Below are 26749 nucleotides of genomic sequence, written 5' to 3'. Positions count from 1 at the left end.
TGATAGAATCGAAGTTGTAATTTGTGATGGATTTGTAATTTTTGATATTGATTGTAAATACTGTACCCTGAGTATGCAGGGAGAAGGAACAGTATCAGCCTTCTCAGGGTTCGTATCGACCTGTGCAGCAACATACAAGTGGCGTCATGTTGCTACTTGAAGAAAAGCAGCGATAACAGAGAAAGTTAATTTTAGAGATGACACAAAATCTTTTTTAAACGGTGTGGGCTTTAATAAGCTTTCCTGGCTAGTTGTCAGAGATAACCATTAAATGGAATTCTGGTAAGCTCCTGGGGGGAATCAGTCACTAGGTATCCATGGTTTCACTTTAGTCTGCTGGCAGAAGTCAGAGAGGAGACTCCAATCATATTTCGATCCTCCTTAAACGTGTGAACTGAACTGAGGAAATTCAGATCAGTTTAAGAGCAAACTGAAATCAGCCAGGTTAAAATCGGGGACAACTAACCGAGTGAATCAATGACTGGCTTTAGTACAGGAGGCAGAGTCTGTCAGTGAAGAGTAGCTAGTCACTGCGGAGGAAGATGGACAAGGGGGAAATGGTATTGGTTTGATCTTGTGGTAAGAAGGTGGCTGACACAAATCAGTACAAATGCATTAAATCACCATTGTTAGCAATACAACAATCCCATAAGAAATTATTTTCTCCCTTAATGGGGGGCAATAGTTTTCCACATATAGTATACGCTGTACATAGGTAGACATATATACATTTTGATAAACGTACTTTGACAAGAATCAGTATGGGGACCATCAAAATTCACATAAGCAATTGAGACTCTGGAATCAAAATAAGTTTCTGGTAAGATGGCAGCACACTTGGTCGTGGGAGCCTCTCCAGGTCCAACAAATGGTGCAAATATTTGTCCTAAACATTTTTCTTGTGATTGCAAGACTCTGTAGGATATTGGAAATACAAAATACTCCAAAGTCTGGTTGATTGGCAAGACCAACGTCGGGGGAGCTGTATGGCTTCGATTGTTGGGCAGAGCAGGTACTCAAACCGCAGCCTTGCCTGGTACAGCCACGCAAGGGAGGAGGGGCCGGAGGAAACAGAGGTAACGGGCTTGCTGGAATCCACATTGTGTTGGGAGCTGGCCCCAACAGGCTGCCTCTCCTGTTACAGCTGGTCTTAAGTGTTTGCCTCCTGGAAGACAAGCTGGTTTGCCTTTGTTTGCAGCTGACCCAGTGCAAGGTGAAGGCCTGTCATATGCTTGTTCTTGAAGAAACATGGCTCCACGACAACATCCCATGCACCAGCAATCTTCAAGACACTGAAGGACTTGTGCTACAATTATTTTGTGACTGTATGAGTTACATGTGCGTATAGGTACTGTGTTTTAAACCACGGACCTGGAGGAACGCTGTTTCATTTAGTTGTATACATGTGTATGGTTAAATGACAATTAAACTTGAAAACCCCTGATTTTCCAATTTCCAAATGATTCTCATTGTAGTGGAGATGCTCCATACTGGGGAGCACTGCAGCAAATTACAGAAATACATTAATAACCTCACAGAATGGGGAAATAGAATTAGCAAATTAAGTTCAGCACTGAAAAGCAGGAGACTACACTTTGGTCAAAAAGAGTTCAAATACACCAATCACTAGAAGTTGCAACAGATATACTAGGATAAGATTAAAAATGTGAGGGAAGCCAGAGCAGAAAGAGATGGACTGAGCCTATTAACAAAAATCTTAAAAATTATGTAAAGTTTTGCCAGAATTGAGTCAAAGGGAAAGGATCCACTTGGGGAGAACAACATAACTACCATCATCATTTAAAAAAACATAGAAATGTAGAAAACCTACAGCACAATACAGGCCCTTCAGCCCACAATGCTGTGCCAAACACATCCTTACCTTAGAAATTACCTAGGCTTACCCATAGCCCTCTATTTTTCTAAGCTCCATGTATCCATCCAGGAGTCTCTTAAAAGACCCTATTGTATCCGCCTCCACCACCATCGCCAGCAGCCCATTCCACACGCTTACTACTCTTTGCGTAAAAAAACTTACTCCTGACATCTCCTCTGTACCTACTTTCGAGCACCTTAAATCTGTGCCCTCTCATGCTAGCCATTTCAGCCCTGGGAAAAAGCCTCTGACTATCCACACAATCAGTGCCTTTCCTCATCTTATACAACTCTATCAGGTCACCTCTCATCCTTCATCGCTCCAAGGAGAAAAGGCTGAGCTCACTCAACCTGTTCTCATAAGGCATGCTCCCCAATCCAGGCAACATCCTTGTAAATCTCCTCTGCACTCTTTCTATGGTTTCCATGTCCTTCCTGTAGTGAGGTGGCCAGAACTGAGCACAGTACTCCAAGTGGGGTCTGACCAGGGTCTTATATAGCTGTAACACTACCTCTCGGCTCCTAAATTCAATCCCAAGAGGAGGCACAAGAGACTGCAGATAATGTAATCTGGAGCAACACACAAAAAATGGTGGAAAAGTTCAGCGTGTGATGCAACCATCATTATAAAGGTAGCTTCTAAGAAATCCAGCAAGTAGAGAAGAATATTTATTTAAGCGGAGCAACACACACAAAATGCTGGAGTAACTCAGCAGATCAGGCAGTATCTACAGAGGGAAATTAACTGTTGACATTTTAGGTGACTCGTCAGAATTATGAAGGATCCTGATGAAAGGTTTCAGCCCGTTACATCCGTTTCTCCACTTCCCTCTGTAAAAGCTGCCTGACCTGGCGAGTTCCTCCAGCAATTTGGGTGCGTAGCTCAAGATTGCCAGAGCATTTAAAAGGAGAGAGGAGAAAAAGACTGTTGCATTTACAGTAAAAAGGGGAAGACAGAAGGACATTCAAGTGGAGCATAAATGCCAGAATGATCTGTTTGGGTTGAATGCTGTTTCTGTTTCCTGTGGCAAGGTCTGAAGCCCCAAAAGAACTCGGGCTTTACAGAGAACTCCATGTGAGCAAGCAGGTTGTGGGAGACCAATGAGTCTCCCTCTTTCAGTGGCCCAAACACATACAGCGTTTTTGCCGCTTGGCTCCCTAATTTTTTTTTACACCAACCGCTGTCTTATTGAACTTAGAGGGGAGGAACAGAACAGAACTATCCATCAGCTCCACATAACTTGGCTCAGCTGGTGGCACAATGACAGCAGCGCTGGACTCCGAAACGGAGGTTCCCGGATTCGAATCTAGTCGGCTCGTTCCCGAGTACACTTTCCATCCGTGCCGGGTCGAGTGCTGAGCATGCAACTCGACCTCGTAAGATTAAAAAAAGAGAAAATACTGCAAAATGTCTGTGTGAGGAGTGGCGCGTCACACAGTCTTTCATTCCGCGCCTTGTAAGGCATGAAATTGCCCGACGCTGGCCTCTCAGGCCTGAGTCGACGTCGTCGTCATCATCCACATAACTTGCGTGCGTGCAAAGTGTAATACTAATGTACACTTTTGTCCATGTGCTATCTTTATGAAATGTGAGGGGGGCAGTGAGGAGGTGTTGACAAAATTACTGCCTTTAATACAACGGATAAGCAGTACAATTTCTTTTCATGTACCACAACTTCTCACACATATTAAATGTTCCAGCAGGCATCTTTAGATTAGAATTTTTGCCTGATATCTCATGCAGAGATCACTTGGAGCCACCCTCCTGAACTTACTTCGCTCCACAGGGATCAAAATACTAAGATGTTGCAAAACCAAGAACATTACTCAGAGTAAAGGAAGACTTTTGAGTCAGAAGCAAAATTTATTAAAATGACCTGTACATTTCTGAGCAGACTGTTGAGAAAAAATATATTTTTCATATATGACAATATAAAAAAAACTTTCCATACAATTATTTCTCATGGGTGCACATATTTTGCAGGAATACAACATATGTACAGTTGGCAACAAAACTCATACATTTAAATACCTGAGATCAGACATATTCTCAATATTAAATAGCTATCTGTGCCATTATGAGTTCTTACAGACGTGCCATTCCCTGAATACTCTCTCTCGCACACACACTCCTCACTGATACAATACCCCACTTTATTCAATATCTCCAAGGAGAACATACATGAGTTCACGCAAGAGCATTCCGTATGTCCATTTTGCTTCCCCGCATGTGAATTCAATACTGTAATAGTAATGCTGGAATTATACTAACTGTGGATACTCTCTGTATATTTTCTATCTGTTAGCTGCAATGAACAAAAGAGCATGCAAACTGCACTTGTGATATATCTCTACGCTACGCCAGCTCTCTGCTGAGAGCACAGTTCTGTACAGTTCACTCATGGAATGCCAGTTAAATAAAAAACAACTTTACAATGTCCCTTTTACATAATGCCCTTTGCATTTCTTCATTTTATGAGCAGTTGGTAATGTCAGAGTTCAAAAAGAACTGAGGCTGAAAAAAGCCCTTGTTAGATCCACTAGGTCATGAACTCATGATCAGGCACATGATGATGTGCATATATAGTTCCTAAAATCATTCAGTGAAATCTCCAGTAAATCTTACCATATTTCTTTGAGAGCTGCCTTCCTTTGTCTGATATTTCCATAAATATAGAGATTCATTGTTACATTATTTCACATTTCTTTAATGCAAACTTTAAATACCTATTCACAGGATGAAGACATTTACTTTGAGAAGCGGTTCAGATCTAATCAGGAGGCTACAAATAAATTTTCCATGTTATCACAGTTTCTCATTAATAAAAAGAGCTCTTGTGAATGCCGTTGTTCCTAATGACCTGAGATTGTAAATCTACTCACTCATCCTCCCTCTTCAAGCCTCCTTTAAATAGTTGGCCTCGCTTTTACTTTGAACCAATTAATTTATCTTCATTGTGCTTAAAAGTTCAACCTATCTATCCTGAGGTCTTTTAGATCATCTTTTGGCTCTTAGTTGCACGAACAAATAAATTTGGGAACTGCAATAAAGAACTATCAGTCAAGCTCACGGTTCTTGTCATTTTGTAACCTGAGGGCCAAGCCAAGGATTTGAACCTGGAGCATGTGCACTTAAAAGTGAGGGGTAAAAACCTGACAAACTATTTTGGCTCTGAACAGCTGCTCAGTTTAATTGAATTGAAGTGAAAGTAAAATTTCCAGGTGCTAAAAGAACCAGAGAGGCAATCACAGAGGGTAATTAAAACAGTTTGTAATTACCACCTCACTGAAAATGATCACTACTCAGTAGGTTCATAGCCAAGGATCACAAGATGCTCTGTCTTAAAGCAGCAACACTATTAAATATTACAAGCACAACTGCAAATTACATTCCCAACGATGGTGGAATTAACATGAATCCATTGTGATGTTAACTCTGCTCTCAAGTCTTACATAATGAAATTTTACTTTATGCCCATCACAAAAAGGCCAACCTGTGAAATTCGGTCTCTAAGAGCTGTGCCTCAGTCCTGGAAGTGGTATCAACATAATCATTGGGTTAAGCCAAGGCAAAAATACCTCAATAACTGATTTATGAAAGAAAATTGAAAATTAAATGTGAAGGCAATGCATGAAAAATAAAATCATATTGGGGTGGTGGGTGGGGGAGCACATTCTCTGCATAATCTGACAATTCAAATGCAGGTGAAAAGCTCTTCAAGCTCTCAAGCAGCAGATCTTTTCTAGTCCTTAAAAAGGCAGCATTAAAATATTTATTACAGAAGATCTAACCTTCTGGGGTTCACGAAGAATTCACCCACCTGGTCGAGGATATCGTCAAAGCCAGGGCAAAGCAACATGGAATTATTTACAACACCAAACTAACCAGTGGCAAAAACAACTAAAAATATTCACAGAATCTTTGGAATGGTAGGATTGAGAAATCCAGTACAAAGTTTCTCTCCTCCAGTCATAATATCATTTAAACAAAAAAAAACAGCAAAATAAATAACTGGAATAGGATAAGTAGCAACAACAGGAAAATACCACTGAATTCCGCTATTGGGACTCAAAATACCCAACTCTGTGGCCTGTGTTATTTCTTCTCTTTAAAGATACAGGGTGGGATGGTCTGCCTACGGCAAGTTAAAATAAACAGAAACTTGGCAAATTTTAAAAGTTAAGTCAAGCAAAATGTAAAAGAATGTCAACAAACTTCCAGCAATACTCTCCCATTATGAAAGACATCCAAAAGCAGAGGGAGCAACAGGATTTTAAGTGCCAGGGAAAAGTTGAGGAAATCCTTCTGTTTTCATTGGATGAGGAAGGCTAGGGGTCCCATAGTTTCAGGCAGTTAAGGGCTTAGATAAGCTGTTTATCTCCAGCGAGTTGGATGGAGGGTGGAAGGCCTATGCGGAGATCCAAGAGGGAAGGGGACATTAGACATCCCTTAGTGTTTGGGTTTAAAATCGCAAGGACCTGAAGTCTTAATTGCCTGCCCCAAAGCATAGAAATATCAGTTTAGATATAATCAAAAAGTTATATACCTGATACTCTATGTTAAGGTACCCTGTGTCTAGAAAGGCCAAGGTAAAATATTAGTGCAGTACTTTATAGAAATAGTAAAATATAAGCTTGAGGTTAAAAATAACCTCAAATAGTTTAAATATCCAGATTTACTACAGCGAACAGCTTGTGTCACTTCAACTGGTATTTGCTCACAGCAAATGCTCTAAACCAGTGGTTCCCAACGTGGGGCATACGCCCCACAGGGGGTTAATTTGATTTTTAAGGGGGGCAATTCGAGAATGAGTTATTAACAGTGAATTTTTTCTAGTAAGTCTGTGTGAGTATGAGTGTGTGTGCGAGTTAATACATATGTGTATATACAGTATGCATACATAAAAATACTTGTGTGTATGTACATGTGTAATTGCGTATGTACTGTATATATAGTGTATCACCATCATTACAACCATCAAATGGCTTTCATAATTAAATTAATGAATTGACTGATGTAGGAAGGAACGAATGAACAAGTCCAAACGCGTAAGAAACTCGTATGAGTTCGCGCCAATGCTGCTTTTTGCAGTAGCTTTCGGTTCTTGGTGGTGTGAAGGTGTGTACATTGTGTCATCTCTTTTAAACGGTGTATCTGTCTTTGTATGCTGTAGAAACGAATCGGCATTGTTTTATTTATTTATTATTATTTTAATATCACTTAATGTTCTTTTTTTTACAATTTCTTAGTAATTTCTTCCTCAGAACTTTAACAGTCCTTTGGTTCTTTTATTTTTCTCTTTCATGAATGCCATGTTCTTTGGAAGCTTGTTTAAACCAAGTTAATGGTCTTTTAGGCTTCCTCCAGGTGAATAGGAGATCACTTTTTGAATAATAAGAATTATAAATCACCACAAGGGGCATCAGGATTTTAGAGGTGATTAGGTGGGGCATGGCCAAAAAAAGGTTGGGAACCACTGCTCTAAGCATACTCCATTTCCGCTTAGCAACTTTTCACATAGCCCACAACATATTTTAGCCAACATCTCCTCACATATACTGTAAATAAAAAAAATCCTGAACATTAAATCTTATATCACTTTCATATTTCCTTTTTCCCCCATTGTTTAAAGGCCTCAGCTGCATTTCAAGCCTTTTCCTTTCACGTATATCTTTTTACCAGATGAATATGTTGCAAGCAATATCACTGTTTTCAGATTTACAACAATTCATACCAAACCAAGAGGGATAATAAAGTTAGAGCAACTCTGAACTCAATTTATGATGCTCAACTTCTTTGTTCCAAATGCATGGGTGCAAGAAATGCCAGGAGTTACGGGGTCACATGAACAGACAAGAAAATTAAACCAAGATACTCCACAGAAGAACCCTTTCTTCTTCTGGGGATGTCACCATCATAAGAACTATTATGTTGATACAATAATGACTAAACAGTCAAGGAGAAGTTCAAAGATGATGGTTGTTGTCAGGATACTCAGCATCTTAAATAAACAGTAAGAAATGGGTCGCAGAGCCACCTTCATCTGAACCAGTGCTATAACTTGTCTGGTCGCTATAGGTTGAAAACCAATCACTATTCAATGACAGCTGCCACTATGCACACTCAAATAAAACAGCTTTCTTCTGTCTGAAGTGTCAGTTCAAGTCCGATTTTGATCTTTAATCCTTATGAATTTGATGGCCGAAAGGAGTCCCGTATCCTAGCAACCTCTACAGCACAAAGGTATCCAGAGACCTTGTTGTACCACTCAGGAGTCCTTCCCCTGGAAAATACATAGAAAGGAAGAATACAAGAAACAATGAGTACAAGACTCACAAGTAGCCTAATTTTCCCATATTATGTCCATCTATATTTCAAACACACTCCTAAAGTTTCTCCTAACATAACTCCATTCACCCGATTATTCCAGACAGTCATCATTCTCCAGGTAAAGTTATCTTCAGAACAGTTGTCTTAAAATTAGTTGGCACTATGTCTTCTGTATCTTACATATGTGGGAGCAATGTTCTATGGTATCAATGTTTTGAAGTGAGTACAATCTGCATTTTTCTTCAGAATATCTCCATAGTCATGGTTGGAAAAAAATCAGAAGTCCAATCCCAACATATTAAGAATGACAAGGACAGTCCTGCATGGTGATCAAACACCAACATTTTGTACAGCAAACATGACCCAAAGGTACAGGGCATTTCACAAACTATTTCAGTAGTGTTTGCTTGCACTATTAGGGCTGTAACAATTCATCATTTATTTATACAATTCGGTTTTGAGCATCAGAAGACACATTGGGTGCTGAGCATTAGGCTTTATTGACAGGCTTTATCTTCATGTCAATAAAGATTACCATGAAATAAGTCCCCACTACCTTAACCAAGGAAGAAACTTTGCTCTACAGGACAAGAGGTAGCTATTCTAAGAGTGTATCTCAGACACGTTGATTCGAAGCTGAGTAAGCTCTATTTCTCTTCTATTGCAGTACTTGACCCTCAACATTAACGAACAAAAAATTCTAATGAGTAAAATGTTTTGAAAAGTATATGCACATTGTTATCTGACACAGGGATAGACCTCACACAGGTCGCTTATCATTCTTCGATATAGAAGTAACTTCACTGAATCAAGTGAACTGAATGTGAAGTGCTGATACTTTGTCAGCAATGGTTCTAACTGACAGGTGACCCCATTCACTAAAACCTCCTGCAGCCAGCACCCACTGCCCGGGTTCACAAGGAGAAGTTCCCTGTAATTCATGAAGGCAAAAGGAAGAGGAAGCACATAACACATACCTTAAGTCAGTTCGGGAGATGTACGTGAGCCGGGATCTACCTGAACCACAAGGCTCCACCAGGTACTGAGAGTTCAGTACTACAGCTCTTACACCTCCTTCCAAGTGCACTGAGTCATGCTCAACGGAGACTGCTACCATAACGCACATGTCCTTTGGCAAATCAGCTCGCCAGGTCCTGAAACAGAAGCAAACGATTCAAATATTGTAGTGGATTTAAACTGCATAATCAATTCAATTTTATAAAATGCAAGCATCTCTATTTACTGATAACAAAGGAATGTGTGAATTCAATCAGATGCCACTTGGCCCTTTTCAAAGACAGTTGGTGGATACCTTGGACAAACAGTGAGGCACATTGTACTTGGACATGAAATGTACATGAACAAGGCAACATCAGTTCATTAGTACTTAAAAAGTACTTAGATACATAGCTGTTATGGTGTAACCTTTAAGGCTAAACACAGTAAAAGGAATTAGATTAAATAAATCTCTCCAGGGCATCTTCTGATGTTGTCAGTGCTGGAAAAACAGGTTTGCACTCCAGGTTTTTATTGTACATGTTCACTGCAGAGATTTTCGACATTTTTAAATTATATTTCAAGTTTTTTGCAATGCTGAGGTTTAGATGAATTCCTCCAAATGAGATCTCATTTGTAAAATATTGACTTTAATTCTTTGTAGGTTTATAAATTTCCTTTATGATAACTGATGAGGTGCCACAACATACTAAGTAATAACTTACAATCGAATTGCATAGAGGGAGAGAGCGTTCAAAAGAAGTGAGCACCACATTTTACACGCCACAGTTCCTGAGGAGACATTGGATTGTGCATAATTAGGCACTTGGCAAGGACCAGTTAAAAAAAATTTGGGTTAAAGCAAACAGCCATTGTGTGAGAGGGCCAGTACTGGAGTGGGGAGGTGAGGATTTGGCATATTGAGGCTTCAGTGAGAAGAGGCATAGGGCATAGGTAGATTTTTTTCTTCTATTTATTCTTTCTTTTTGCACATCTAGAACATTGGGGGCGCCAGGCAGGATGCTGGAATGCTCGTCTTGCGGGATATGGGAAGGCAGGAAGACCTCCAGTACCCCTGATGATTACACCTGCAAGAACTGCATCCAGCTGCAGCTTCTAACAGACCTTGTTAAGGAGTTGGAGCTGGAACTGGATGAACACATGGATGTGGTCAACTGAATCAGAAAATTTGCAGGTGACACCAAGATTGGGGGTGTAGTGGACTTCGTGGCTTGCAGAGGGATCTGCACCAGCTGGAAAAATGGGCTGACAAAAATGATAGAAGGAATTTAATGTAAACAAGTGCAAGATTTTGCACTTTGGTAGGACCAACCAGGACAGGTCTTACACAGTGAACAGTAGGGCACTGAAGAGTGTCGCAGAACAAAGGAATCTGAGAACACAGGTACATAATTCATTGACAATGGTATCACAGGTAGATAGGGTCTTAAAGAAAGCTTTTGGCACTTTGTCCATAAATCAATGTATTGAGTACAGGAGATGGATGTTATGTTGAAGTTATACAATACATTGGTGAGGCATAATTTGAGTATTGTGTGCAATAACTAGAGGGAAATTACGCAATTGCTTATCAAGAAAACACGGAACAGGTAAGCCATTCATTTAGCCTGAAGCCCAAACCTAATTACTCACAATCAAATAAGGGACATGCAAACACAACTATACCAACTGATTTTTCTTGCAGTGGCATGTATAGCAAACTACTCATTAGCACAAAATGAAACTGCTCAACAGTCTTGTTCAACCATTACTTGTGGTAAGTGAATGTCAGTGACGTCAATCACAAGGTTCCTCAGTTTGGTCAGCTATGAATCAGGAGTGCAGTGTGACACACTTGAAGGGAATACAAAATTGCAATGTTGCCAATGCGTTAGCTCATTGTACCTCAGAACAACAAAGTCCCTCCTGGGATGTGGCGCCATGCTGTCCAGGACATAATGGTAAATCTCAGTATTTTTGTCCAAATGCTCCACAATTTTTCCCATCAACACATCATCATCCCAGAGATGTCGCTCCCGGAGCAGACGGTGTAACACCGAGCTCGGGGCTGCTTCTACTTCCGTTGTCACTTTCCACAAGCGGATGGGATATCCGTCACCAACCTGTCAGAACAAGGAAAACCAGAATATGGTCACCGTACTTCACATATAAATAACCCAATAAACAAAAGACAAGAGTCACATCAGTGACTGGAGAATATCACTGCTAAGAGCTACTATGCAAAACAAATTTTGATTTAATTGGATTCAGTCTTCCCTCATTTCCTTCTCTCAAGATTTGACTCGGGCTCTCCTGGAAAGGTCCAGATTGTGAGACTTGCCTTTTCTCTTCTAGCAAAATTGCTCTTTAAAATAAAGGATCAGTGTCCTAAATCATGACAATTATTATTGAACAATTTAAATAAATACTTCAGAGCATGATCATATTTAATGAATTTCTTGGATCTTCTCCATTTGCACACTTTGAGTAATTCTATGTTTATTTCACTGTCTGTCCCATTAAAACTTATCAAGAATCTCTACTACACAACCCCAAGGAATGTGGAACATTTTTCTCTAATGGACTCATATATAAATATAGAAGGGCACTGGACAGAAGACATCAACCACATAACTGCTAATTATATAAGTTTTCTTCCAATGTCTGAAGATAAGCACCCTTAGTCGCTACAGCAGTGGTACAACAATCAAAATCAGTGAAGTACGGTAAATAGATAATGAGAAGGCTATATCAATATATATCAGTAATACAGTCCTGTTAAAAGATGTCACCGTGACAGACACAAGGCACAAATAGCATAAAAATTGGGCCTCTTTAAACTTCATTTGTTGGATTTGTCTACAAAATTACATCAAATTACTAAAATTGGTTTCCAGTTTGTCAATGAACCCGAGTTAAATGTTGGGGAGATAAGGACATAATGGAATCTTTTATAAAACAAACTTTAAACAGAAGGGTCATATTTAAATAGGGAATATCAGATATTACTACTGTTCTTTGCATCAACCTATTATACAGAGTTTATATAAATTGAAATAGCTACTGTTACTAACATGTTAACGCTCGGGCAATTTTGAATTTTAGCTGGATTTGATCTTTGCCATTCTCCTTCTCTCATTTTCCTTACAATCTTCTTTATAAAACAGGGCCCACACCGGGGGAAGACACTCTTAATTGTGAAAACTTAACTTTAGACATTTACTGAAACTCCTCACCAAGATGGTATAAATTTGGCTAAAGAGTGATGAGTAATCATTAATCAATAGCTGGGCAATAGAAATATTGTGAATATGTGGAAATAGGATTGTTCTGCTTGGTTAAAGTCCTGCATGCAACCCACCAGAATCATTACAGTCGGTAATGACGCAGAGAGACTGCTCTTTTAAGAGCTCAGTATCTGCAGACAATTTCACTTTGTTATGGTCAGTGATTTTATCTGATTTTCACAATCAAAATGTCTGAGATCACCCAATGTCTTCCCAGAGAAAATAACAAGATAAAAGGAAAACTGCAAATGATTCAAACACAGTGGGATTTTCCCAGTGAGTAAGAAATGGAGAATTTTATTATTTACTAAAGAGACAAAGGCTTTTACTGATTCCCCATTTTTTGATAGTTTTCATGTAGTGGATCATTCATCCCAAAGCTCAGTGGCTGTTTGGACAACACACATCCATTAGAACACTCAGCAAAATCCAGCATTTGTACAGTAAATACATATGATGAATGATCAAAGACGCATTCGAAGACCCAGTCTGTGACAGACAGGGTGGTTCTGGTTCGTTACTATTGCCTTGAACTTGGGACAGATTAAATTCCGTGACAAGGATTCCTGATCCTGATCTCTATCCATTGAAACCAGATGAAATGGAATGCAGATGATACAGTGTGAGTAAAAGACGAAGCACTTAACAAAGAGGAAGAGAACTGAGATTGAGAGCAGAGAACTGGATGATAAATTGGCACAATTCATAGCATCATTCCAGTACTACTCTGGTTAACAGTCCAGACGCGAGCAGGAAGGGAAAATATTATAAACAACTTTGATACATTTTAGAACCAGTTCAGAGCGAGACTGATAAAGAGCTATGTGAAATTAGCCTTTCATTTTCATTGGAGCTAACAGGCAGCATAGTGGAGCAGTCAACAAAAAGAAAACGAAAATGCTGCAACCCAGCACCTTTTTCTGATTTGCACAATCTGGAAAAAGTTCTTAAATACACGTGGTAGTAGATAACTTGTGAGTATTTTTATTCAGTGTGAATTAAAACATAGCTTGATGACCCAACACACTCATACTAAGTTTTAAGAAAACAGGCCCAGATGTTTAATCATAAAATAAAAACAGAAAATGCCAGAGAAGCTCAACAAGTCAGGCAACATCAGTTAAAAGAGAAGCAGTTCACATTTCAGGTCTGAACTGAAGTGTGATAGTCATTTTCAATCATTTCCTGAAATGATACCCTAGATGCTAAGCATGTAAAATAAAGTTACAAATGCATACACAAACATGTAAAATGTCAAATCAAGATTTAAGTGGGATGTTTAACTTTCTTTTAAACCTGTAAATTCCAATAAGGATGGAAAAGCAGACAACAAAATATTGGCCTGAAATAGCCTAAAATAAAGCAAAAGTAATAATTATGGCAATGAAAGACATCTTATCATGCAAAACTCAGTTTAATACCTTTTTGTAAGAAAGTTCTGTGTTCACAGGTCCTACGGTGCTGGTCCAGCCTTTAAACTTATCTCCCACCTCTTTTAGTAGAGCCTGGATTGTATCCTCCATGTGGGCCATATAATCCTTGACAATGCCTCCAGCATGTCTCCTGAAGCCCTCTGTAGATAACGGGTGAGCATCAGCTGCAATATAGGAGTTCCGAGACTGCACCATTATATCATGGGGGATCTAATGGAAAGAAGAACTATAATGTAAAATCATCTTAAATTTCAGAAACTCATTCGACATTCTTTCAAGTCGAAAGTTGCAGGTCACTTCTTTAAACATTTTGAATACTTTCTATTTAAAGTGTACTCATATCTGACTACAACACCACATAAAATAGCTAGAAATTCCATCCAGAGTGGTTATTACTGAATACAGTAATACCCTTTGTACATTTTTCAATCACAGTGAAGGCAAATGAAACACAGGGTCACACAAACACAGGCCCAAATCCTGAATAAAACACAGGGTCACTCAAATGCAGGCCCAAATCCTGAATAAAACACAGGGTCACTCAAACACAGGCCCAAATCCTGAATGAAACACAGGGTCACACAAACACAGGCCCAAATCCTGAATGAAACACAGGGTCACTCAAAGACAGGCACAAACCCTGAATAAAACACAGTGTCACTCAAAGACAGGCCCAAATCCTGAATGAAACATAGGGAACACAGGGTCAATGGAACACTGGTACAAATCCTGAATGAGGATCAAGGTCACTCAAACACGCACAAATCTTAAGGCTGCTTTAGTATTGTAAAAGAAAATCAAAAATCTGCGGATGTTGACAGGTGAAAAACAAAACAGTAAATGCTGCGAAAACTTGCCAGGTTAAGCAGAATCTGCGGAAAGGGAAACAGTTAATGTTTTAGGGTAATGTTAACCGTTAACTATAAACCGTTCCTCTTGCTGCCTGATCTGCTGAGTTTTTTTAGCTTCCTCTGTTTTTATACTACCTGTAGCAAGCAGAGTGAGAGGTAATGAAATCAGGGTCTTCATTTAAATCCAACCTGCCCAAGTCCTAACTTTCTCCTTCAACTTTATCAGGTTCTTCCCACACCTCGAAATATTGAACAAAATTCCTAAGCACTTCATTGTTATTCCCTTAAGTCTGTGAGCACCCTGGTGGATAATGAGGTAGAAAGCTTAATATCATTATTCAACTAGAGCACAACAGACCAGTTGTTCTGATATCAGCTGTAACGAAGGTCTAATAGAGTATTTGATTATGTTCTAGCCAAAATCAGTAAGAGGGAATCTGCAGGAGTAGTATTTCTGAATTTTTGAAAGGATGGTACACAATAGGCCATTAAATCAAATACAGCCTAAACAGTTAATGTGAGCGGAAGATTATTAAACCTGTTTTAAAAGAAAATAGAATATCCAGATGAATGGACCAATTTGAGCTTGGCAAATTGTTACACAAGGGATGCCACAGGATCAATGCATGTACTCAGATATTTACACTCAAATGTAATGTGTCCACATTTCCAGGCAACACAAAGATGGAGAGCAAATTGTGCAAATAACTTGGACAGAACATATCCAAATTAAGTGAGTGAATGGGAAGGTATGTGGGAAAATGTGATGTTACTAAGTTTGCTGAATAGAACAGCAAAACAGAAATGGAGATAAACGAGAGTGCAGAAACTGGAGTCTGAGTAAAGAACAAGCTAATGGAGAAACTCAGCAGACAGAGAGGGAGAAGGAATTGTCAAAGCTTTGGATCAAGCCCTGCATCAGGACTCAGTGTGGAGAGGGAGGAAAGCTGGTATAAAGAGAGGAAGATGGATGAGACAGAGGCTGGGAGGTGATAGGTGAACCAACAGTGGGCGAAGGATATTGGGCAGACGGAGTCCAACTCCAATTGTCTTTTATTATTTCCTTTCCTTGTCTGCTTCCACTTTGACACCGAGTTGCCTACCTTTCCCAATTCCGCTCCTTCCCCTCCCCATTCTACCCATCATCCTTTGTCCCGGCAACAGAGAGAGCCAAGCACGGATATTTTGGTATGGAAACTGGGAGCTCAGGAAGGCCACCGTGGACAGAGTGCTGGTGGCCTGCAAGTCAGTTGCTTTGTCTGTGCTTGGTCTCACTGATACAAAAGAGGCCACATTGGGAGCACCAAATAAGTCAACGAAGTTGGAGGAGGTGCACTTAACTTTATCCTCACCTGGAAGGACTATTTATGCTCCTGGTTCGAAGTGAGGGAGGAGGCATAGGAATTTAGAGAAGGAACAACAGAATAGAAGCTGAAACAGTATTTCATATTGACTCCAGGATTAGGGCCAATTTATATAGAATGTTGTGAATCTTTGTAATTCTCTACAAATAAGTGTAATGGAGGCCAGTTATTGGATGTAGTTATCAGCCGTAACCTTACTGATCGGTGACTTAAGCTCATGGGACTGCATGGAGGTATCCTTGTTTCCAAGTTCCCATGGTGGATAGCCTAAAAGATAGTTAGAACCAGAGAAGAAACAAGGCAGCAACTGCGAGAGCCTACGTAACTAAAACACACAGCACGTACTGGTGTTTAAAACTGCAGAGAAGAAGTAATAACCACAAAAGGCCTTAACTAAATCACATAAGTACAGTAATGTATTCTTTACTAACATCACTCAATTCATATCGAAATATTTCTTTACTGTTAATCCTTCACTGTAGAAATGCCAAGGTCTGAGCCCTAAAATTTGTTTTGAGGTACCTGGAAAAGTTTCTTGCACTCTGTGATCATGTGACCCAATCCTTCAGTTGCTGCCAGATTCTCACTGAGGTCCCTCTGATCAGGTTTACTTAGAACAACTCTCTTTCGGATCATCCTATAACAAGGCCAGAAAAAAAAAGGTAAGAATTTTCACAAAACATAGCACATACATAGAACTAAAATGTACCAGTTACACAAATGATCACAGTAATACGCAGCTTCGACTTTTTACATCTATGTGCACAGAGATGCAGGCCGACTTTCCGTGATTGATACTTTTCTTTGTATAATGATACAAATTTTATCAACCTTGGTCTGTTACTTCTAAATTTCTTAATCAACAGCAATCATGAGAGGAAGGTAAAGTTTTATGTTAAGCCACAATTTTTATCTTCTCACCACATATCTGACTGACTTCCCTTTAGTCTACTCTTATTTCACTGTTTTCCCTCTCCCCACTCCATATCACTGTCTATCCCACTGTTCTTGTGAACTAGAAACAATTAAGTTCAGTCCAGACATGGATAATGAAGGTTATCTTTCAAGAAGGAAAACTCTGATACCTAACCTCTGCTGCCTTGCAGCTATTACCACTCATGGGGACGGCTTCAGGAGTAAACCCCAAGGAAGCAAGGAGCTGGAGTCCCTAAAGCAGTCCTACGTTGAGTTCAGTGCTGACTAGCAACTCCTGTGACGCTGCTAGCGCAAAACTGTACCAGTCTCTGCCGTTCCTTTGGATTCATCAGCTGGGTGGAGAGGGGGCACCTGTTGCACGGTCAACAGCTCGTTCTCCATATCACACTTCCTGGCTTGCGACTCACGTAGACAGGTATGACGCCACATCCAATGGTCAACCCCGACCAACAGAAGGCCTCATATGATGCCCTTCTCCATTAATGTCCTTCTTGATTTTGAGGCCAGAACCAGTGGACAAAACCACAATGCTCACAATGTTATAAATGTTGTAGGTAGATTGAATTATCCATTTTTGTATTTACTTCATTTAGCAGCGTTCTCCCTTGCCAATTTTAAAATTACGTATTTGAACCTAGAACTCACGGTCAAGGATGACTCTCCAATGAAGCATTGAATTACTAATTTCATAAAGTCCTCATTTTTATTTCATTTTTGTGGGTAGCAATATGTAACTCCTCTCTGAGCTTTTAAGCAAGCACATTGCAAAGCACTCACTATCAAGCCCAAGAGAGTGAAGCAAATCAAGACTTAGCACACCACACTGGTTCACTTTCCTAAAACTTAAACATTTTGGAATTCCTTGCTATCTACAGGCTTTTAGAAATCTAGTAAGATGTCAGCTAATTACTGCATGATTTATTTTAACTTCATTCTTATTCTTTACAAACTCAGGAACTGTAAGATGCCCTTTGACCCACCAACTGGATTTCTTAATAGCCAAGAAAATGGAGTCAATGATGATGGTATAAGGTTTTGTGGTAAGAACTTCTTTCCTTCAGAGTATAGCAGGACTATAGTAAGCTATCAACCACAGAGTTTCAGTCGACATGGAGCTCACCTTGGAGAGGAAGTTTCTTTCTTCAACACGTTAAGGTGAAACAGTGAGGGTGCAAGGCACACAGCCAGATTTCCAGCAGTCATCTGGTTTTGCTGCACAGATGCAATGTCACTTAGGAAGTACAATAGGGACTGAAGAACCTCACGGTTCTGATCTGGCATCAGCAAAATGGCAGCCTGAACGGCTTGGAGACGTTGATCCATTGGCACATCTGAGGAAGGGAAAGAAGAATTTATATCAATCTCCACATCATTATTACTTTAGCGTTTGAAATCAGGACAACTCCATCAATTAACTACTTCCAAGTATGGGGTGAAACTACAAGATGAACTTTCAAACCCAGCAAGGGCCCCTCCATGCAGTTCCCAAACCCAAACCCTCTACTGCTCAGACTGACAAAGGTCAGATGTATGAGAATACCACCACTTCCAAATGACCCAAACTATGTACAATGCCCAACTTGAAAATAATCACCCTTTCTCTCACAATTCTTGGGACTTCACCAAATGTGCTGTAGCAGTTTCAGATTGTGACTCACTTCTACATACAAAGAATCAGTGACGGGCCAACGAATGCTGGCCTTGTGAACACTCATGAATGAATAAATACATAGGGAAGTAACTGTCAGAAATCATCTAAATAACCATGAACTTTACTCAAATCTAAGACCATAGCAATGCTTGGGACACAGGGAATGACAAAACAATATTCTGCACATGGATAATGTGGCTGAACCTGCAAACAAGGACTTCATCTCTAGTGGCATTGATTCACTACTGCCCTCTGTATCATAAACTATAAAACACTGGTTAGCTTTGGGAATTTTAAAAAGTCTCGGGCACTGAGTCTGGCTCTACAGCTCAGAAGGGAAGGAGGGAGAAGAGGTGAGTTGAAGAGATAGGTGATTTGTTGGTAGGGGAACAGAAAGGAAGCTCTGTGAACAAGAATGAGAATCCTGGATGCTACATTGTCACCTGGGTGCCAGAGTCAGGGACATCTCGAATTGAGTCCACAGCATTCTTAAGTCGGAGGGAGAGCAGCTAGAGGTCATATTCCACGTCAGTAACAATGATACAGGTGGGAAGGATGACAAGGTTCTGCAAAGTGAGTTCAGGAAGTTAATGGACAGAACCTCCAGGGTTTCCAGGGTGTGACTTCAGGATTGCTACCCGTGTCATGAGCTAGTGAGGCCAGAAAAAGGAAGACAATACAGTTTAACATGTGGCTAAAGAGATGGCACAAGGAGGGCTTCAGGATTTTGGATCTTTAATCTCTCTTCCAGGGATCTGTACAGAAGAGGCAGTTTGCATCAGAACTGGAGGAGGACTAATATTCAAGTGGGAAGGATTGCTAATGAGGCACAGGGGGTTTTAAGTTAGGATTTCAGGGAGATGGAAACCAGAGCACCAGAACATATAGTGGAGTGGTTGGGTTTTGGAGAAGAATGTTGTTAAACTTCATACAAAGTCAGGAATCAAAACGTTGAGCATGGTGGGACTAATGTTCTAAGATGTGTATATTTCAATGCAAGGAGACTGTTGGAAAGGTAGATGAGCTTAGGACATGGATCAGCATGGGGAATTATGACACTGTGGCCATTAGTGAGACTTCATTGAAAGAGGGGCAGGACTGGCTGCTCAGTGTTCCAGGATTCTGTTGTTTTTGACATGATAGAGCAAGAGGGATTAAAGGGAAGCATTACCAGTCACGGAAAATGTCACAGTGGTGCTCAGTCAGGACAGACTGGAGAGCTTGTCTAATGAGGCTTTATAGATAGAACTGAGGAATAAGAAAGGTCCGGCCACATTAATTATATTATAGATCACCCAACAGTCTGTGAGACAAGTGCAGCAAATTTGTAGAGAGATCGCAGACTGTTGCAAGAAACACAAGGTTGTGATTGTAGGTGATTTTAACTATCCATAGAGATGTCCCAACTAGAGAGAGAGAGATACTAAATCTCCTATTAGGGAATGAGTCAGGGCAGGTGACAGAAGTTTCTGTTGGAAAACACTTTGCATCTAGTGATCACAGTGCTATTAGTTTCAAGGTAATTGCAGAAAAGGGCAAGTCTGATCCTCGAGTGGAGATTCTAAATTGGAGACGGCACAGTTTTGATGGTATCAGAAAGGGTCTGGCAAGTGTGGATTGGGACAAGTTGTTTTGTGGCAGAGGTGTACTTGGTAAGTGGGAGGCCTTCAACAGTGAAATTTTTGATAACAGGTTTAGGGAACTTTGGTTTTGAGAGATATTGTGGCCCTGTTTAAAAAAAGAGTGCATAGTTTGATGCACCATCAATAACTCACTCTGAGACGTAAGAAGCGAGGTATCGGCTTTTATTGACTGGAAGAATGAACAACACTACATCCTGGAGAATGAGGCCAGACTCAGGCCTCAATCGCCTTTATACAGGGGTCTGTGGGAGGGGCCACAGGAGCAGTCAGCGGGGGGTCTGTGGGAGGAGCCACAGGAGCAGTCAGCGGGGGGTCTGTGGGAGGAGCCACAGGAGCAGTCAGCAGGGGGTCTGTGGGAGGAGCCACAGGAGCAGTCAGCGGGGGTCTGTGGGAGGAGCCACAGGAGCAGTCAGCAGGGGTCTGTGGGAGGAGCCACAGGAGCAGTCAGCAGGGGTCTGTGGGAGGAGCCACAGGAGCAGTCAGCGGGGGTCTGTGGGAGGAGCCACAGGAGCAGTCAGCGGGGGTCTGTGGGAGGAGCCACAGGAGCAGTCAGCAGGGGTCTGTGGGAGGAGCCACAGGAGCAGTCAGCAGGGGTCTGTGGGAGGAGCCACAGGAGCAGTCAGCAGGGGTCTGTGGGAGGAGCCACAGGAGCAGTCAGCAGGGGGTCTGTGGGAGGAGCCACAGGAGCAGTCAGCGGGGGTCTGTGGGAGGAGCCACAGGAGCAGTCAGCGGGGGTCTGTGGGAGGAGCCACAGGAGCAGTCAGCGGGGGGTCTGTGGGAGGAGCCACAGGAGCAGTCAGCGGGGGTCTGTGGGAGGAGCCACAGGAGCAGTCAGCGGGGGTCTGTGGGAGGAGCCACAGGAGCAGTCAGCGGGGGGTCTGTGGGAGGAGTCACAGGGGTCTGTGGGAGGAGCCACAGGAGCAGTCAGCAGGGGGTCTGTGGGAGGAGCCACAGGAGCAGTCAGCAGGGGTCTGTGGGAGGAGCCACAGGAGCAGTCAGCGGGGGGGTCTGTGGGAGGAGCCACAGGAGCAGTCAGCAGGGTCTGTGGGAGGAGTGACAGGAGCAGTCAGCGGGGGTATGTGGGAGGAGCCAGAGGAGCAGTCAGCAGGGGTATGTGGGAGGAGCCACAGGAGCAGTCAGCAGGGGTATGTGGGAGGAGCCACAGGAGCAGTCAGCAGGGGTATGTGGGAGGAGCCACAGGAGCAGTCAGCAGGGGTCAGTGGGAGGAGCCACAGGAGCAGTCAGCAGGGGGGGGGTCTGTGGGAGGAGCCACAGGAGCAGTCAGCGGGGGTCTGTGGGAGGAGCCACAGGAGCAGTCAGCAGGGGTCTGTGGGAGGAGCCACAGGAGCAGTCAGCAGGGGTCCGTGGGAGGAGCCACAGGAGCAGTCAGCAGGGGTCTGTGGGAGGAGCCACAGGAGCAGTCAGCAGGGGTATGTGGGAGGGGCCACAGGAGCAGTCAGCGGGGGGTCTGTGGGAGGAGCCACAGGAGCAGTCAGCGGGGGGTCTGTGGGAGGAGCCACAGGAGCAGTCAGCAGGGGTATGTGGGAGGAGCCACAGGAGCAGTCAGCAGGGGTCTGTGGGAGGAGCCACAGGAGCAGTCAGCAGGGGTCAGTGGGAGGAGCCACAGGAGCAGTCAGCAGGGGGGGGTCTGTGGGAGGAGCCACAGGAGCAGTCAGCAGGGGTCTGTGGGAGGAGCCACAGGAGCAGTCAGCAGGGGTCTGTGGGAGGAGCCACAGGAGCAGTCAGCAGGGGTCCGTGGGAGGAGCCACAGGAGCAGTCAGCAGGGGGGTCTGTGGGAGGAGCCACAGGAGCAGTCAGCAGGGGGTCTGTGGGAGGAGCCACAGGAGCAGTCAGCAGGGGGTCTGTGGGAGGAGCCACAGGAGCAGTCAGCGGGGGTCTGTGGGAGGAGCCACAGGAGCAGTCAGCAGGGGGTCCGTGGGAGGAGCCACAGGAGCAGTCAGCAGGGGGTCTGTGGGAGGAGCCACAGGAGCAGTCAGCAGGGGTCTGTGGGAGGAGCCACAGGAGCAGTCAGCAGGGGGGGGTCTGTGGGAGGAGCCACAGGAGCAGTCAGCAGGGGTCTGTGGGAGGAGCCACAGGAGCAGTCAGCAGGGGGTCAGTGGGAGGAGCCACAGGAGCAGTCAGCGGGGGTCCGTGGGAGGAGCCACAGGAGCAGTCCAGACAGGTATATGTAGTTCACCACAAGTAGGTAAATGCAGGCAGGATAATTGAGGTACTTGAGGACTATAAGAAATGCAAGAAGGAAATTAGGAAGGCTCAAAGAAGGCTTGAGGTTGCTGTAGCAGATAAAGTGAAGAAGAATCTTAAGGGTTTCTACAGATATATTAAGGGTAAAGAACAATAAAGGACAAAATTAGTCCTCTGAAAGATCAGAGTGGCAATCTATGTGTGGAGCCAAAAGAGATGTGCAAGATCCTAAATGGAATTTTTGCATCTGTATTTACACAGGAGACAGACAGAGTCCATACAGGTAACGCAGAGGAGGTGGTGCTTTCTGGCTTGAGGCAAATTAGGGTGGGTAAAGTCACAGGGTTTGACAAGATGTCTCCCTGGAACCTGTGGTAAGGTAGTGCAGAAATCGCAGGGGCCCCAGCAGAAAAATTTAAAACATCCTTAGCCACAGGTGAGGGGCCAGCAGATTGGTGGATAGCAACTGCACATTGTCCTGCTATTTAAGATAGGCTCCAAGAATAAGCCAGCAAATAATAGGCCTGTGAGCCTGACATCTGTAGTGGGGAAGTTATTGGAAGGTGTTCTAAGGTACCAGGTGTATAAGTATTTGTATAGACAGAGACTGACTGACCAGGGATAGTCAACATGATAGGCTGTATCTAAAATAGAGAGTTTCAAGGAAGTTGCTGTACCAGGAAAGTAGTGGATGAGACTAGTTCAGCACTGACTAAATGGACCAAAGGGTCTGTTTCTATGTTGTAATCTTCTATGACTCTATAAAAACTGGAATTGCATCTCTAAGGCATACAGTAATAACCAATGAAGCTGACACAAGTGAAATCCTGTCCATTGGTTGTGTGGGATCTATGAGATCTGTGTGCACGACAGCCTTAATCCAGTCCCCAGTGGGCGTACCCCACTGTAAAATTTAGTACAAAAATAACAGTTATGGAAGTGGAAAGTTCACAATGGCAGCATAGAACACCGATACTTCAAAGAAGAGGGAATTTCCAAGCCAACCACAACATAACTGTTTTTACTGGTTCAAAGTACTTACTTGGAAAGCATTTTTCAAGCTCACAAACCCCCCCATCTTGATACAACTCAATTACACAGAGAACAGTCCTCTGTGGGTTCTTCAGAATGCATGACTCAGATACACAAGTTATATTATAACTTATTTTTAAATCAAAGTAGTAAAAAAAACATTTTCGCTATTACACTCACATTGATAGATCTGTAGAAAGGTTTCTGTCAGCTTGCTGGTAAAAATCGGCTCTGGAAGATCTCGGAAATACTGTTTTAACAAGTCTGCTACATCAAATGCTGATTGACCCTGATAATTGACATTGTCAGGATTGTTTTCATTCATCTGTCTGAGGACCTGGATTCGCGATTTCACCCCCGACTTCCTGAAGATACCGACCTGTGTACAAATTAATAAAATTAGACATCCTCATTCTCTAATCAATGCAACTTTCTTACTGAAGAAAACCTTTGTAAATATACAACACTGGTAACAGGCAAGTGGACAATGCCCTCACTTGCTGGTAGTTCATTATGAGAAGTTAATGGACATCCAAATACTCAACAGTAAGTACATGAATGCACAGTTCCAACAATGCTAGAGAGGTTATCACACTTTTTCAGAATTTGTCTTTGGGAACCATAACCAAAAAACAGCAGTTTATACACGCAACATCCTCTCCTGTGACTGGACATATGTAGAAGGCATGAATTAATATAGAGCCTTATCAACATATGCAAGGGGCTGATGAGTTAGCTGAAACATGTTGCCTATGAGTTGTAATGGTTCATAGCTGGCTATTGTTTTCTATTCAATTTCTCCCAATGCTTTTTTTTCTGGTCTTCCCTAATCAATCACCAGCTACAATCAATTAGGAAATGTTCATGAAAGGCCTTTACCCCAACTTCAGTCTCTGTCATCCAGGACTTGGGCACTATGAGATTTATGACACCACTTAGTTTTCACCCTTGCTTTCCTGCTTCCAAAATTAGCTAACGGCTGACCACTGGAGCCTCAAACTCATCCCATGGGAGCTCGTACCTGTATACCGCAAACCCAAGTACAGTCCCTCCCAACTACCTCACTATTGCACTGCGATGCAGTGAACTCTCACAGGTGCTGTAAAAAAAAAGAACATACTAGCAGTATAAGCTTATTGTTTGTTGGTGGTTAATGAACATGTACATGAGGCACCACCTCCAACTATAGATGTACTTCCCAAAGTCTTAATAATTATTCATATTCCCTTGATGAACGGAAGGAATACAATAGGCTCCTGGGCACACCATGCAAACACTGAAACATTCTTAAAGTTCTGTTGTTCAATGGCTTATAAAATCATTAACTAAACAGCCAGCCTCTATTGAGCAAAAAATTATTTTTGGTAGATATATTCATAACTCAACGACCCAGAAGACATCTAATGACCTGAAAGATCACAGGCTCTTTACAGACCTTCGACAACATAGTGAAAACAATGTAATATATATATGTAACTGCTGAGATTAACCAAATCTAAAGAGAAAGCCTATTGAAAAACAACGCAATTGGTTCTGATTTGTAACAGAACACAGAAACACACCTGGCCCATGCACTGACTACGCAGGTAGCGCATGGCTTGTTGAATACTTTGAGGTAGTGGCTGCCCCGACCTCTTGACATTTACTAATGGTGGAACACCAAATACATTTTTGCCTCGGTAATCTGGTTCCTTGCTTCTTTTCATGAATTTGGGAACACCCCTGCAGGAGCAAATAAAAGCATATAAATTAATAAAACACTAAAATCCTGTGAAGTGATTGAAAACAATAAACTTAACTGCTGACAATATACCCCCTTTTATATTACTTTTCCATTCATTCTTGTTCCTGTAACCCGTCGCTTTCTAAAATTGCTTCTCACGATTCTTTCCAGTGTTTTTATTCTTCTCAAGTTCTCATCATACGCCATGTGTGGAATTGGCTTATTTGCCAGTCGAAAGCCATTTCTGCCATATCTGTCGCTGATCAGTTAAAGGATGCAGCCTTTGGTTGATTTGTGTGGCACAGCACCAGCTTCCGGTTCCAGGTGCCTTGGAGTTATAAGAATAGCAAGTGTGGGAGGCTTGGCCTCTTTCCTCTCCTGGGCTCACATCAGGCTGAAGACATGATTCATACTGAAGGACCATTGAGAAAGAGCATTACAGGAAGATTCAGGCCCCCTGCATTTGTTCAGTTAAACATTTGTCTGTAGCATGTTTAGGTCTTCAGTCTTATAATTCAGTGAGATTTAATGCAGTACCCATTAAGTTAATGGGTGACTGAATGTTCAGTATTGTAGTTTTGTGTAGTTTAGATGAGCACCTGTTAAGCATTCCATTGTTCACTTAAATAAATAATGCACCCATTCGCAATCTGTGTCTTTTGTTCCACTCTTTGGATCCTTGAATCTGCCTCAACATTACATCATAGGAAGCGTGTACAAAATGAATTTCGGCAGCAGTTTCCTCAGGGAGAGCATCGCACAGCATTGGACGTTACTGATTTTCTCCGATATGCTTTCTGCTCCAGGCAGCATGGGTAAGATTCCTACATCAGGCAGAGTACGGACCAAGTAAAGCACACGGGCCCACCCGTGCTCCCAATGTTCCTCCAGCAAAGACTGGTACTGACAGGTGGTACGGAAGGTAGAAGGTCTGTGAGACCCCAAAGTCTAAAGACTAATGGGAGATCAAACATAAATGTATCATCTCCCTTTGGGGGTCCACTTAATCTCGTAGCCGGACACAATCTCCATCTTTAAGGGCTCCTGTGCAAGGCCCACCACTAAAGGTGGATGAAACTTCAAGGATGCCAATGTCCCCTCCCACCTATCTAACATCAGAGCACAAACTGTGCAATAGGGATTTAGGCCCACCGCCAACAGATTTTCTTTTTCAGACACCAAGCAACAAGATAACGTGGCCAGGTACTGACTGCAACCTCAGCCCATTTTGTAGCTGTGACAGAGTTGAATTTCGAGACTGCCAGCCATCTGATTTCTAGGCTGTGTCCCGTGGTTGTGGACCAACCCATTCCTTTCTCACAGGCTGCTCGCCTTTGTTTACAATGCACCCTTCTGACTGCTTTAACACAAAGAATTCCTTTCCAAGATGTTTCCACCCTTTGTGAGCTTTCAAACAATTTA

At 42.3% G+C, this 26749-nt stretch overlaps 1 protein-coding gene across 1 annotated transcript in view; it reads right to left on the bottom strand.

Moving 5' to 3' along the window:
• Window positions 1-3719: 3719 nt before the first annotated feature.
• Window positions 3720-26749, bottom strand: part of stard8 (StAR related lipid transfer domain containing 8) — a 91570-nt gene continuing 68540 nt past the window's right edge. The window contains exons 7-14 of the mRNA XM_073058124.1: window positions 25167-25326; window positions 23785-23983; window positions 18194-18404; window positions 16660-16774; window positions 13911-14132; window positions 11108-11325; window positions 9184-9360; window positions 3720-8159 (exon numbers count right to left, since the gene is read on the bottom strand). Of these exons, the coding sequence (XP_072914225.1) occupies window positions 8063-8159; window positions 9184-9360; window positions 11108-11325; window positions 13911-14132; window positions 16660-16774; window positions 18194-18404; window positions 23785-23983; window positions 25167-25326 (1399 nt within the window). The 3' untranslated portion in view covers window positions 3720-8062. The remainder of the gene's footprint in view (window positions 8160-9183; window positions 9361-11107; window positions 11326-13910; window positions 14133-16659; window positions 16775-18193; window positions 18405-23784; window positions 23984-25166; window positions 25327-26749) is intronic.

Source organism: Hemitrygon akajei, chromosome 10 (genome assembly GCF_048418815.1).
Source record: "Hemitrygon akajei chromosome 10, sHemAka1.3, whole genome shotgun sequence".
NCBI classification, from domain to species: Eukaryota; Metazoa; Chordata; class Chondrichthyes; order Myliobatiformes; family Dasyatidae; genus Hemitrygon; species Hemitrygon akajei.
Note: the sequence above shows the minus strand (reverse complement) of the source record. Positions and strands in the feature narration are given on the sequence as shown.